At 43.6% G+C, this 14,668-nt stretch overlaps 1 protein-coding gene across 1 annotated transcript; it reads left to right on the forward strand.

The window, feature by feature from the left end:
• Positions 1-7,612: 7,612 nt before the first annotated feature.
• ZBTB14 (zinc finger and BTB domain containing 14) lies at positions 7,613-13,121 on the forward strand. The gene is made up of 2 exons (XM_063166731.1): positions 7,613-7,792; positions 8,193-13,121. The coding sequence occupies exons 1-2, from the start codon at positions 7,790-7,792 to the stop codon at positions 9,534-9,536; spliced, it is 1,347 nt and encodes a 448-aa protein (XP_063022801.1). The 5' UTR covers positions 7,613-7,789; the 3' UTR covers positions 9,537-13,121.
• Positions 13,122-14,668: the final 1,547 nt, after the last annotated feature.

The following is a 14,668-nucleotide window of genomic DNA, read 5'->3' on the forward strand; positions in this document are numbered from 1 at the left end:
AACATGAAACATGGCTGAAACCACCAAGTTCTATATGTACTCTGTAAATCAAAAATGCACCTGACCTGTGAATGGGAAATTTGTTCTTTTGTGATAGATCAGGCACGAGGAAGCTGTTACACATTTGTGGACCAGCTGTTTCTTAGCAGTATGTTATACTGCTGGCAAGTCTGCAGTACAGGCAAGAATCAAGCACAGATACAGCTCTCACCAAGTGAACATTAACTAATTCACCAAAAAGCTTTCTATTTTTCTTACATACTACACCCTTAAAGGTCAAGAAATACGTGGGTTAAAAACAAATGTGTAATTTTAAGCTTTTATCCATTTGATACCATCTTTACCTAATATATATATAAATATATCCCCCTCCTTTCTTCTTTTCTGGGACCTCTAACATCTGTTCAGTGCTCTCTTTCCATTGGGTGCTGTGAATAAAGTAGACACTGCTGTTCCCTAAAGTCTCTACCTGTAGCATTTCTTAGCTTCAGCACCAGAAAGCAGGATCACAACTGAATCAGGAAGGAAGGAATCAGGTAAGAAGACAAGGGCACAAAAATAAGGAAACACAGAGAGAACACCATGGGGAAGGAAGAAAAAGTGAAATTTCATTATATGCTTCTGGCACTTGGCATTGGAAAGTGGCATTGATCCTTCTTCACTCACTGTCCACATAGTTCTAATCAAATAAGGGTGTCAGCAAAGTCAAGGAATTGGGCCAAGAGTAAGGTAAGTGTCAATGAAGGAGAAAAAAAAAGGGAAAAATAGGAGGATGAGTGAGATATAGGGGAGAAATAGATAAAAATACTGAAGAAATAGAGTCCAAACCCCAAAACATGAAAAAAAATACCCCCCTAAAAGGGGTAGGGGGAATAAGGATGGGACATGGAGACAGAGAGGATACTAACAGGGACAGTAATAGGGTATGTGCAATTATGCAAATTACAGCTAGACCTGACTAGACTGTGGGATGACTCGTGCATGCACAGAGTGTGAACTGCCATGCTCACACAGCCGCATCTTTTTATTTTCCACAATTCTTGACAATCATCTGTCTCCAGGCATTACTATACATGACTCACCATAGCAGTAGTAGTAGCATTAATTAAGGTAAGAAAAGCATATCATTAAAATTCTCATCTACTTAGAATACAACAGTACTAAGTAAGATTTTACAGATCAGGTCCACTTGACAGGACTGGTGTCCCTTCAGGCATTGGTGCAAACTGCAAGCTCCAAGTGCTGTTCAGTCATTTGGAGGGTGGCGTGGCCTCTCACCCCCCATTTGTACAGCTTAGCCAGGGGCTGTGCCACCAACCTCCATCATCTATGCTCTGCTCCTCCCCAGTTGCCTCTACTATTTCCTCATTCATGGGGATACTTGAAAATACAGGCACGAGTAAGTGATGCGAAAACATGACTAACTCACACGCAAATTTCTGCCGGGAAATTTGCCAGGTTGCTATGGGAAACACACACTGCAAGGAGCATCTGCTCCCCGACTTCCCTCCTCTGTCCTAACACATTCACTTACACTCTCAGGAGGCTTTGCTGTCCTTGCTGACACACAGAAATATACTAACAGGGTCTATGATTCCCTTTCACAAATACTGGATGATTTGTATCTTCACCTTCTTTTGTGCACTCAGCCTGACAAGAAATCTGACCGATGGAAAATCTGTGTCCTTGTATGATGCTCAATTCTGCAAGACCGAGATATAATCTCAACACGTGAAAATGACCATAATACCATGATGTTTCTATTGTCATTTGGAACTCACACAGACATAAACCCAACCATTTCAAACACACAGAAATCCACACTTAATACATATTTTACACCAGTCATCACTTAGAAAGTGTTAGACGGAAGCTTCAGTCTTCCCTGCATGCCATCTCTAAAGCCTCATGCATGGTTACATGAAGTGGCACTTGTCATTCTTCCCTCCTGTTACACAATTTTCTAAACAAAACAAGCACATCCTACAAAGGACTCTTTTCCCTTACAGATATCCCTGCAGTCCAAACAGTCTGGAAACAGCCTGTTGGTCCATATCCACATATCCACAGCATCTACAGTCTAGTTCATCAGATAGGAAAACAGCAGAATTATTTCAAAGCTTAAATGTTAATCTGTGATAGCTGGGTAAAGGATAATTTAATAGGAAGAGTGTTTCAGTCGATACGTGATTCAAACACTTTTTCTGCAGAATGGTATTTTCCAGTAAATTGAAAAAAATACTTGATTTTGGCAACTGACATAACTACACATATTAGCCCACAGACAAGCTAGTGGAGATGTGTTGGGTTTCATTCTTATGCTTCACCTTCAATAATACATATTTTCAATCCCAGGTCTTGTCATCCAGAATTTTTGTGGCATTTACCTTTTGTCTCATTTCCAAAACTTAGTGCAACATTCATATGTAATGAAAAATATTACATACTCTACTGGGTTTGTGTGACAACCTTTTGGTAGTGGGGAGGAAAACAGAGGTAACTTCTGTGAAAAGCACTAGAAGCTTCCCCTGTGTCTGACAGAACCAATGCCAGAAGAATCCAAGACAGATTTGCTGCTGGCCAAGGCTGAGCCCATCATTGAGGGAGGTAGTGCCGCTGGGATAACACAGTTAAGAAGTGAGGGCAAAGCCTGTGCAACAGAGAGACAGGAGGGAGAATATATGAAGGAAGCAGCTGTGCAAACACCAAGGTAGGTGAAGAAGAAGGGGAAGGAGGTGCTCAGCACTGGAGCAGAGATTTCCCCTGTTGGGCAGCCCGTGGTGAGGAGTTGGTTGCCCTGCAGCCCATGGAGGTTCATGGTGCAGCAAATATTCACCTGCAGCCCATGGAGAACCCCCAGCTGGAGCTGGAAGAATCCTAAATGAAGCTGTGACCCTGTGGGAAACCCTCACTGGAGCAGCCTTTTGGCACTTGTAGACCCATGGAGAGAGGAGCCCACACTGGAGCACGTCTGCTGACAGGACTTGTGACCCTGTAAGGGACCCACAGTGGAGCCATCTGTACCTAAATGACTGCATCCCATGGAAGGGATCCCACGCTGGAGCAGTTTGTGAAGAACTGCAGCTCATGGGGAGCATGCTGAAGTTTATTGAGGCCTGTCACCTGTGGAAGGGATCCCATGCTGGAACGGGGAAAGAGTTTGAGGAGTTCTCTCCCTGAGAAGGAATAAGCAGCAGAGACAATGTGTGAACTGACCCCATCCCCCATTCCCCTCAGCAGCTGACAGGGAGAAAGAAGAGAGGAGAGAAACTGGGAATGAAGTTAAGCCTGGGGTGAAAGGAGAGGTGGAGGAAGGAGGTTTTAAGTTTCAGCTTTTATTTCTCTACTTGTATTTGACTGGTAATAAATTAAAATGATTTCCTCAAGTGGAGACTGTTTTGCCCGTAGCAGTAATTGGTGAGTGACCTCCCCCCTGCCCTTATATCTCAATACATGTGCCTTCCAACAGACCTTCTCTCCCCTGCTCGGCTGACCCTGGCTTTGGTGGGCACCAGACATCCAGCCAGAGTCAACCCACCACACATAGTTAGATAGTAACAAAGATTTTTTATTTTTTTTTATTATTCTCCACAATCCATAGTTACTGAATCTGGATATTGAACATAAGCTTCCCCTATTTTAGTATCTCAGTGGGAGCTACTAATGATACAATTTGAAACACACAGAAACACACATTCAGCAGCAGCCCCAGATACAGAAAAGCAGAGAGAAAAAATGGATAGCTGTAACTTTTGTAACCTTTTTTTCCAGAACAAGTTTAATTCTGATTACTCAGAGCAGAACCTGGTCCTAAAAGCTAGGCATATCCACACTGTCAGCCACAGACAGAGCAGGAAGAGAGTGCCAATGAAATGAAGTGGTGTCATTTGCTGGTCAGTGAGGTAAACCAGCAGCTACGTGTTTCTCAGGAGTAATAAGGCTATTGCAGGAGTGTTTGGGACACTGTCAAAGAACGAAATAGCACATTGTGAAATTGTAAAAGGGAAGCTCCTTCCAAAGTGGAGTGGTCTTTCACAGGATTCAGAAATACTTCAAAGCCTTCATGCAATCATCGAATGGTTTGGGTTGGAAGGGAACTTAAAAGATCATCCAGTTCCTACACCCTTGCCATGTGCAGGGACACTTTCCACTGGACCAGGTTGCTCAGAACCCCATTCAACCTGGCCTTGAACACTTCAAGGAATGGGGCATCCACAGCTTTTCTGGGCAACCTGTTCCAGTGCCTCATCACCCTCACAAGGAAGAATGTCTTCCCTATATTCAACCCAAATATCCCCTCTGTTTGAACACATTACTCCTTGTCTTATTTAAAACAGTTAATTCTGCCTTTTGATGTAAATTACCAATGTTACTACAAAAATAAACCAGGCAAAATAGGGACTTAATTTCATTATATTTAATAGGGTGTGGGAAAAAGTTATTTAAAAAACCCAGCAAAACAAAGCGATCCAGCTGGACCAAAACCCAGTACATATGTCAGTGCATTACACAGAAAGGCTCTCAGAAAACAGCCCAGGAAGGCGAAGGAGTTATCAACCCAATGAAAAATGTCAATTTGTTGCTCCCAGGAGATGACTCCACTATTCCGGTGACTTCTTTAATTCGCTGTGCTTTCCAACACAAGTATTTACCGATTTTTTCCCAAGCGGACATGCTGCATTTCACACTAGCAGAAGCACTGTAAGGTTTTATTAATGTACAACTGATTCCAGTGAAAGCTGTGCCATCAGAGCAGCATCTCATGAGATGCTTTTTGGAAAGAAACCCGGAGGAGGGAGATAAGCAGTGCAACAAAAGCCTTTATTCCTTCCTAGCGATCGCATTATGCCTTTTAAAATCCAGCCCCCCGAGTATTGGCACCAGGGAGCGCGGGCGGGTGTGGGTGGGCAGAGCCGTTCCGCTCCCGGTGGCGGGCAAGGGACACACCAGGGGCAGCGTCGCTCCCGCACCGAGCGCCGCCGCCGCCCCTCCGCGGACACGCGCGGGCGCGCCCCCGAGCGCCGCCCAACGGCCGCGCGGGTCCCGCCGAGCCCGCGCCGCGCTCGCCGCCGTGCGCCGCCTGGCGGGGGGAGGCCGTGCCCGCGCCCCGGGCTCGCACACGCGGCGGGCGCAGGCGCGGCGGGAACGGCCGCGGCCCGCGCGCCCCCGCGGCCCGAGCCGCGCGTCCCCCGGAGCGGGGGGAGGGCGATGGGAACTGGCGCGCCGCAGGCCCCGCTGCTCCCCCCTCCCCGCCGCCCCAGCCTCCTCCTCCTCCTCCTCCGCGCTCCCCGGGCACAGGCGCGCCCTCCTCTCGCACCGCGCATGCACGCACCCCCCGCGCCCCCCCCTCCCCGAGCGCGCGCGCGCGCGCACTGGAGTGCTCGTGCAGGAGGCGGCGGTGACGGCCGGAGAGACGCGCGCAGGGCCCCCCCCCCCCCAAGACCCCCTCCCCAAATTCCCCCCCCATTCCCTCCCTCCCTCCTTCCCGTCCCTTCCCCCGTCCCCCTCCCGCGCGGCGGCAGTGGCAGCGGCGGCCCCCCCGCGCCCCCCGGGAAGCGCGGCTCCGCGCGCGCGGGCGGGCGGCAGGTAAGCGCGAGCCCTCTCCCCCCTCCTCCCCCGCGCCTCCCGCGCCGCGGCCCGGCCGCCGTTGCGCTGCGCGCGCGCGCGCTCTCCCTCGCACGCCCCCTCCCTCCTCCTCCTCCCCCCCTCCCTGTGCCGTCCCTCCCCCGCTCGCCGCCGCCGTTACAGCCCCGGCAGCGCGCGCTGGGTGAGATGGCGCTGCCGCGGGCGCGCCCGCCGCCAGCAGCCCCGGCGCCGCCGCGCGCCTGCCTCCCGCGGGCGAGGGGAGGGCCAGCGGGAGGGGGAGGAGGAGGAGGAAGAGGACGCGGCCAGCGGCGGATGCGCACGCTGGGGCGCGCGGGTCCCGCGCGGCGGCGGCGGCCGCCGCAACAAAGGGGGCGCGCGGCCGCGTCCAGGCGGCGGGAGCCGCGCGAGAACCGTTGGAGCGGGGGAGGGAGAGAGGGAGGGAGGCACGGACGGACGGACGGACGGAAGGAAGGACGGAAGGAGGGAGCGGGGCGCCGTCCCCGCGCAGCCCCGTGAGGCGGCGCGGCGGGAGCGCCGGGCTCGCTCCGGAGAGCCGCCGACTGGCGCTCGCGGGCGCCCCCGACGCCGGGCCGGGAGCGCGGGCGGCGCGGCAGGGGCCGGGCCGGTCCCCGCCGGGAACCCGCCTGCGCCGCGCCCGCGGGTGCGTGGAGCGGGCGTGCGCCTCCGCGGTCACGGGCACGGCGGCCGCGAGAGCCGGCGCGGGGAGGCACCGAGCGCGTCCCGAGCAGCCGCAGCCCCGCAGACACCTCCCTGCGGCCCTTGCGGAGGTAGCGGCCGTGGGAAAAGCGTGTGGAGGAATAAATGTGAATTGCCCAGTGGAATAAGTAACCAGAGCTAGAAATGCTCTGGGCGAGTGCCTGACCCGCTCCATTCGCGAAGGACTAACTTTGTTCTTTGCCAGTTGCACACCCCTGTATACTCCGCAGCCCTGTTTTCAGCCAATTACTTCTATAATTCATTCTCAGTGTCGACAGAATTGCATCAAAACCACATACTGCTTAACAGCACGGTGCAATTGTTGCTAGATTATTGCCAGTGACATTTTGATGCTTGCTTAAGAAGAAAGCTTTTCCCATCTTGCAAAGAACTCGAAAAAGATCCCATTTAAATAGTTGTTTGCCCTACCATCTTCAATGCTGGACCGATACATTTTCCTGGGCCAGCAGAACCAGACGGCCCATAAATATATACAATATCGCTTTCTGGTTTCATTTCCTTTTGTATATTTCAAATATTTACAGACTTACTATCTAGCTATCTTAAAATTTGATTATTTGGGACTAAGAAAAGAATTTTGCCCGTACTTTTTCCCCTTTCTTTAATTTTAATTTTTCTGTGTAGCCGGGGACACTTTAGCGGAGGTGCCAGACCTGCAGGGCCAGGTGTTCTCATATCGTGGGAAACACACAGCACCAAGAGTTGCAAACCTGTCATCATACCTGTCATCTGCTTCTGTTTCATATATGGTTACAGATAAATTAGAATTTAGGGAAGAAATTCCCAGGAGATCTGTGCCAGGTGGCACTGGATTTGTTCCAAAGTATTAAATTCTCCTCTCCATTGCATTTCCTACTTTGGCGCAACTAGATGTCAGTTGGGATTAAATAATTTGAAATTATGTGTCTTGCATTATCCTTTTGTTTTCTGGTATCTCCATAGTTTGGAAATCTGATACACTCATCCCTTTTCCTCGTCCTGGATGTGCATCCATCCCTGTCCCTGGTTTTCTGTCCTTTGGGGTGTTTGGTCTGCTTGCCAGACCCTCTGCTAGGCTGGCTCAGCTCTCTGGTTCAGCAGAAGACTGATCACCTTCTTGATGGGTTGGTTACTGCGTTAATTGTGGTGATTCCCAGCGAGGTTTTCCAGACCTTTAGATTTAGTGCGAAGTTAAGTAGCAGGAAAGTGGAACCAGGGAAGTGCAGTAGCCATAGGAAAATAAACACATGGAGCTGTCCTCTACAGTTGTCTGTAGTGTCATTGAGAAAATAACTGGGTATTTTAACAATATATTTAATCTAATTTTAAATAATTGAAAATGCTGTCTTTTAACACTCAAAATAATTTTTGGAATCAATATTATCACATATTGAAATGTTATTATCTTCTCATCTTTCAGGCTGAAGGTGGCCCATTCTGAGATTAATTTAATAATCATTTGCTTAGAAAACTTCCCGCGTTGTTCATGGTAAGGCTTATATTTGATATTTCAAATTTAGTTTATCGTGCTGACTTATTTAGAGTATTTCCTACACATTTTTAGTGTTAACATTTCCTTTAGGTATAATAATGGCTTATGAGTTAGATAATACATTTAATGAGAATTGGAGTTTTAAAGAGTAAGTTTTCAATTTTGTAATGAAGATTTGAACAGCTGTAAATTGTGTAACATAAGAAAGAACTTTATACATTCACAATTTTAAAATCAGTTACGGAGTAATACTTTTACAGTCTAACAGGCTTTTTGTGGTCATTTTATGCAAAAAAAAAGTTGGGTTTTTTTAAATTATGGAAATTACTTAATCTCTTGGGGTTTTGTGACTTAGACTGCTTTATAAAAGTTACAAAATTTTCCTGTTAATTTACAGGAGTTTTTCATCAGTATGTCTGAAACCATTAAATATAATGACGACGATCACAAAACTGTGTTCCTGAAAACATTGAATGAACAACGTTTGGAAGGAGAGTTTTGTGACATCGCTATTGTGGTTGAAGATGTTAAGTTCAGAGCCCATAGGTGCGTGCTTGCTGCCTGCAGTACCTACTTCAAAAAGCTTTTCAAAAAACTTGAAGTTGATAGTTCATCAGTAATAGAAATAGATTTTCTTCGTTCTGATATTTTTGAGGAAGTTCTCAATTACATGTATACTGCAAAGATTTCTGTTAAAAAAGAGGATGTAAACTTGATGATGTCTTCAGGCCAGATCCTTGGTATTCGGTTTCTTGATAAACTCTGCTCTCAAAAACGTGATGTATCTAGTCCTGAAGAAAACACACAGTCCAAGAGCAAGTACTGTCTAAAAATGAACCGTTCTATTGGGGAACCTAATGATACCCAAGATGATGAGGTGGAAGAGATTGGAGATCATGATGACAGTCCATCAGATGTGACAGTAGAAGGCACTCCCCCAAGTCAGGAAGATGGTAAATCACCAACCACTACTCTGAGAGTGCAAGAGGCAATTCTAAAAGAGTTGGGAAGTGAAGAGGTTAGAAAAGTAAACTGCTATGGCCAAGAAGTAGAACCTATGGAAACAACGGAATCTAAAGACTTAGGATCTCAGACCCCTCAGGCACTCACATTTAATGATGGCATAAGTGAAGTGAAAGATGAGCAGACACCAGGATGGACCACAGCAGCCGGGGATATGAAGTTTGAGTACTTGCTTTACGGTCACAGGGAACACATTGTATGTCAGGCTTGTGGCAAGACCTTTTCCGATGAAGCGCGTTTGAGAAAACATGAAAAACTACACACTGCAGACAGACCATTTGTTTGTGAAATGTGTACAAAGGGCTTCACCACGCAGGCTCATTTGAAAGAACACTTGAAAATACACACGGGTTACAAGCCTTACAGTTGTGAAGTGTGTGGGAAGTCTTTTATTCGTGCACCAGATCTAAAAAAGCATGAAAGAGTTCACAGTAATGAGAGGCCATTTGCATGCCATATGTGTGATAAAGCTTTCAAGCACAAGTCCCACCTCAAAGACCACGAAAGAAGGCACCGAGGAGAGAAACCTTTTGTCTGCAGTTCCTGCACTAAAGCATTTGCTAAGGCATCTGACCTAAAAAGGCACGAGAACAATATGCACAGTGAAAGAAAGCAAGTTACAGCAGCCAATTCCATCCAGAGTGAAACAGAACAGTTGCAGGCGGCAGCCATGGCTGCTGAAGCAGAGCAACAATTAGAAACTATAGCCTGTAGTTAAAAACTAAAGTAGGAACTTTATCAGAAATAATATAAGAAATTAAATGGAGCAAAATCTGTTGTTGATATACATTTAGACTGAGAATCTTTTCAAGAAAGCATATTTTTAGAGGATTTGAATGTTACATAGGAATACATAGCTTCGCTTGGTTAGGTATGTTAAAACATTTCAGAGATGGGTGTTCTCAGAATGTGAAACAGTTTTGTTGTCACTAGCAGTATAATGCACTAATAACTGCTTTAATTTGAGAATGTGATCAAGTTCTCTGTAGCAGGGATCATCACTGGCCGATACTTTCCTTTATCCAGTATTCCATACTGGATACGATGTAAACATTGCAATCAGTGAGAATCAGTGACTTATGCTTGAAAACGCTGAGATCTCAAAAATCACAAACATGGAAAAAAATTATTTGGTTTTCATAATTCTTAGGCGTTGTACCTACAATTTTTATGAGAAGCATACACTGAATCCCTAAGCTTTTTAATTCTGCCTTTTTTCACCTAATGTAGGATGGTACAAGAGAGTGTAAAGGAGGATGGTAATCAAAATGAAATTGCTTCTTATTCCATTCCCTCAGATATCCTCCTATTTTTATAAAGGTGGCAAGTTTTAATGAATTACTTGCATTATTGAAAAAACTGCATTATTCACAGGGATTCTGGCTGGCAAAGTAGAAATGTCATGGCATTCACCAGTCCCTTTTGTGGGCAAAAATGTCTGCCTCATTTGTTTTTATATTCACTTTTATACAGGGCCCCAGAGGTGGGACTGGGCCACAAAGGAAAAAGGGTGGAGCATGGAGGAGACATGCTCCTTACTCAAACCCAGTAAAAATCAGTAAAAGCTAATACAGCCTGAGATGGTTTTTTTATTATGCAACTTCAGGTCACCTAACCTAGCACAGTGAAGGCAGAGGAGTATCTGCAGGAGCAGGTGACCAGGTGTCACTGCCAGACTCCTGAAGCTGCAGCCAAGGGTGTCACATACCTGCCCGCAGGCTCAGCTGGGGTTTGTGTCGTGGCGGATCATACAGCTCATAGGTCCTGTTCAAGTTTAAAAGCTTCCACCTTTTGACACACCACCCCTCATCAAGAGGGGGACTTCAGTGAGTGAGTTCTGTCAGAATTGATCCTGGGTGAGTGTTCACTATTCGTCAGTTGCTTAGTCTATTTTTTTTTTAACCAGCTGGGGTACATGCTGATAACAATAGTTAACTCACAGAGTCAAGAAAATAAGTGGTCTTTGGATTGCAGTCTGCTACTTGTGGTCATCAAGAGAAGGCACAGTAACAGCAGCAATGCAATCCAAAGGTATATCAACCCTTTATTTTAAATTTGTAAATAATACAGCTGTTGTGAAAACTTCATTTGAAGTTGGAATGGGCAAAAAACACACTCGGGCACATGGTTGGAAACATTGGTCACTTGCGATAACTATAGCATATCAAAGTGTTAGACCAGTTTCTGATAAGTTACTGTGTGGTAGATCACATCTTGCTTTTCTAAATAGAAATTTAAAATAGTGTTTTTGGAACTGTTATATGGAACTTCAGTTACTGAGGGGTTTTTATTTGGTCTAGGTTTTTTTTTTTTACAGCTTTGTTTTATTCATGTATTCATCAGGTTAAGCAGTTATCTTTAAATGCCAGTAATTGTTCAAACGCTGGTCTGTAAATAAAACATGACCTTAATATTTTAGAAAATGTAAACTTTGGACCTTTACCAATATATTTTTTTAAAATGTTGCTTCATTTTACATTCAGTAATATTAGTTTGTAAACAAACTATACATTTTGTACCTGTGCAACATCAGAGGATGTGTATTCATTGCATTTTATTGGTTCTCTTGAGGAACATGATAAATGACCATTGTTAAAATGTTTTACTGTATATGATCATAGATATAAAGATAGTAGGTCCAAAATAGGATCTACTTTTTTTTTCTAAATATATTCGTCTTGCTATGTTTTCTTATCTGAAATTGTGTGCACTTCTTCCTAGGTAAGTTGGGGTTAAAAAGACTGTACAAAACAGATCTGTTATGATAAGAGTTCAAAAGTGTAAAATGTGAAGAAAGTAAATTTTCTCAAGGTCTGCTATGAAGAATGCAAGAAACCATGAGCATAAATTACAGCAGTAAACAATTACATTTGAAAAAAAAAAAAGAAAATATTTTAAATATGAATCACTAAAAGAGAATGCCTGGGGAGGTACTGCAATCTCCACTAGTGGTAACATTCACAAATGGGTTAGAGAAACATCTATTAGGAGTGGTTTAAATACGATTAGTTTTGCTTTGAAGCTGAGAGATAAATTCCGTAACCACTCAAGAAGATCCTCATTGGGATTTTTTTTTGGAAAGTAAGAAATAAAAATGGAGGTCACTGGGACAGCAGACACTGGAGTGGAAAGACTGAACTCAAGTATTATAGTTAAAGAAAACTGCTGCTGACTTTTGAGCACAAGTGGTCAGGCTGCAAATTTGAGATTGTTATAGAAAAGCAGGCTTGCATGAGAAGACTCACAGTGGAAAGTGTGAGAGCATGGTGTGTTACATCAGAGTAGATTCTGCTTTTGTTACAGCTTATAGCTGCAAAAGTTACAGGTGTGGAGGGATGGAGATATCCTTAGCTCTATTTATATTCTTGTTAGTGTGTTCTAAACTAATATGTATATTCTGAAGGAATGTTAGCCTATATATTGTGGGGGTGTGTCTGTGAAGTTCAGGTAAATTTGTCTGCATCTTACAAGGCTACTGCTCCCATCTCTCTCCTGTCCGTGCCAGAGGACACCATGCACAAAAGCAGGTGTGCATCAGCTCCAAGCCAATGAGGTTTTCCAGCACAATGAGCTGTAAGGTACGAGCTGTGTCCATTGAGGAATGGGCACATTTTTATTTTTGCTTAGACAAGGACAGCAACTTCTTTTACAGTTTGAGACAGTGGATGAGATTCTCTCCAATTAATGGAAATTTTACTGTTGGTTCTATTGGGGCCAGACTAGACTAACATTCCTTAGAAGGTTTTTTGTTTGGATTTTTTTTAAGGGAAAAAGGAACAAAATGAACACATTTTGAACCGCAATATCTGCCTAATTTCTCATCCTAATCATATTAGCCATGGGCATGCTGCTGATTATTTGGCACAACTCAGTTTGGAAACTAGAAGTCTCCACTCCTTAGCCCTTCTTTTACATACTACTCTTATCAATATTTTTAAAAATATTGGAAAATTAGGCAAATCACAGTTGAGTGAGTACTTGTGGGGGTTTTTTTCTGCTTTAATCTTTCAGAAAGATTTAGACCTGGTGATTAGAATTTTAAAGCTTGTTTTGTGAAAAGAAATTCCTAACGCTCACTTCAGTAGCAAAAGTTTGAGGTCAGCTTCTATTTGTTCTAGTAAGCTACAGAATGCTAAATACTTCTCAAAATCTTGCAATTTAGGTAGCCAAACTGGAGTTCTTTTGAAGATCAGGCTTCAGTTTTCTAACATAGAGATTTCTTTCATGATTCCATTAAATAGGGATACTTTAAATGAATAGAATTGTGTGAAATACAGAATAAAATACCAGATTATGCCAGAAAGTCTACTCTAAAGTTAGAGTATACTTCTAGTGGCAGATTATCTTTTGTTAAGTATTCTATTAATACATACAGCTATGGTGTTGTAGAGAAGACAAAGCATTTATGAAAGAGACTACATCATCTACTGTGTGCAACAGATGACTTTTCTGAATGTAAGCATTTACAGATAGGTACAGGACAGGATAATTCTGCCTGAACAATGAAGACAGATCTAAGGAATTTTCATCTTTTTCTGTTAGTCCTTAGATCACAGTAGTGTGCCCAGTCAGCCAGAAATGTGAACATTTCATTAAAAATTCCATTACAGCAGTTGGTCTGTCATTTGTCTTCATGTAGATCTAAAACAATTATAGTAACATTCTTATTCATTTCAGAACAGATGGAAGATTTCCATGAATAGATTTGTTAAATATGTGTCATAAGAATTGAGACACCTATTCTCAGGAAGCATTTTTAAATGTAATGCAAGAAATCTGAAATAACTGAATAGCTAAAAATAGTGATTTATACAGTACTGACTATATGTTTTCCAGTGTTTTTCTCTCCACTGTCCTTCTATATTATTTTTATTTGCATGCCCTGATCATTTAGATATTTATAGAACTCTCAAAATTGGTGAACTTCAGTGGTTCCAATATGAACAGCAATGTAACTCTTTAAAATATAAATAATATTTTTGAATCTGGTTAATATATAGTTTTTAATTTACTGGTATTTTTACTATTTAGTAGCTAAGCATCTACTTTTTATGGGTAAACCTGTGGACTGTATAAATAAAGATGTACTACATCTGATCTGTTTGGTATAGGGGTGTCAAAAACCATGGCCAAAGCAGAACTTCTGGATACCTGTATCTCAGACTCTTTCTATGATTTTTTTAAAAGTTTATAGTTTGAGAGCATGAGTTTGTAAAACGAGTGATACTAACAAGAAATGAGAATTCTTACTGAATCAAAATTCCAAATGTATTTTCTTTTTGATAATACTGAGCCACTTTAAAGAAGTATAAAGGACAGTACTACATGCTACATATTAGGCAATAGATCTAAAGTTGTATTTTCATTCAGAAGTAAAATAAATTCATAGATATGATGCATTCAATATAGATAATCTTCATGAAATCATTAAAGCATGAGAGCACTTTTTCTCTTTTCCCACCAAAGGATGAAAGTTTTTATGTTTAGAGAAATGGGTTTTCTGATGTAAACCGATTCTGTTAAAAACAATAACCAAAACCACTCAAACCCTGCAGTGCTGCCACTTGCAGTTTACTGACCTCCTCCCAGTGGTCTGTCTATACATTTAAGTAATCTGTATATGCAAGCAACATACAGTATTTTTGTCTTTTAAAATATTCTAAAGACCAAGCTTCCCTGCATCTAAGTTTTCATTCTTCACTAATAGAAATCCTTTTTTTTTCCAGAGCAGAGGGTACCACAAGCAGTGCTTACAGAACAAAACCCTGTGGTGGCATTTCAAAGTGCTCAGACAGGAGAATGGAGTATAGTGGAGCTCCACTAGCGCCACTGGTGGAGCTTCCACCAGGG

This window comes from Melospiza melodia, chromosome 1 (genome assembly GCF_035770615.1).
Source record: "Melospiza melodia melodia isolate bMelMel2 chromosome 1, bMelMel2.pri, whole genome shotgun sequence".
Classification (NCBI taxonomy): Eukaryota; Metazoa; Chordata; class Aves; order Passeriformes; family Passerellidae; genus Melospiza; species Melospiza melodia.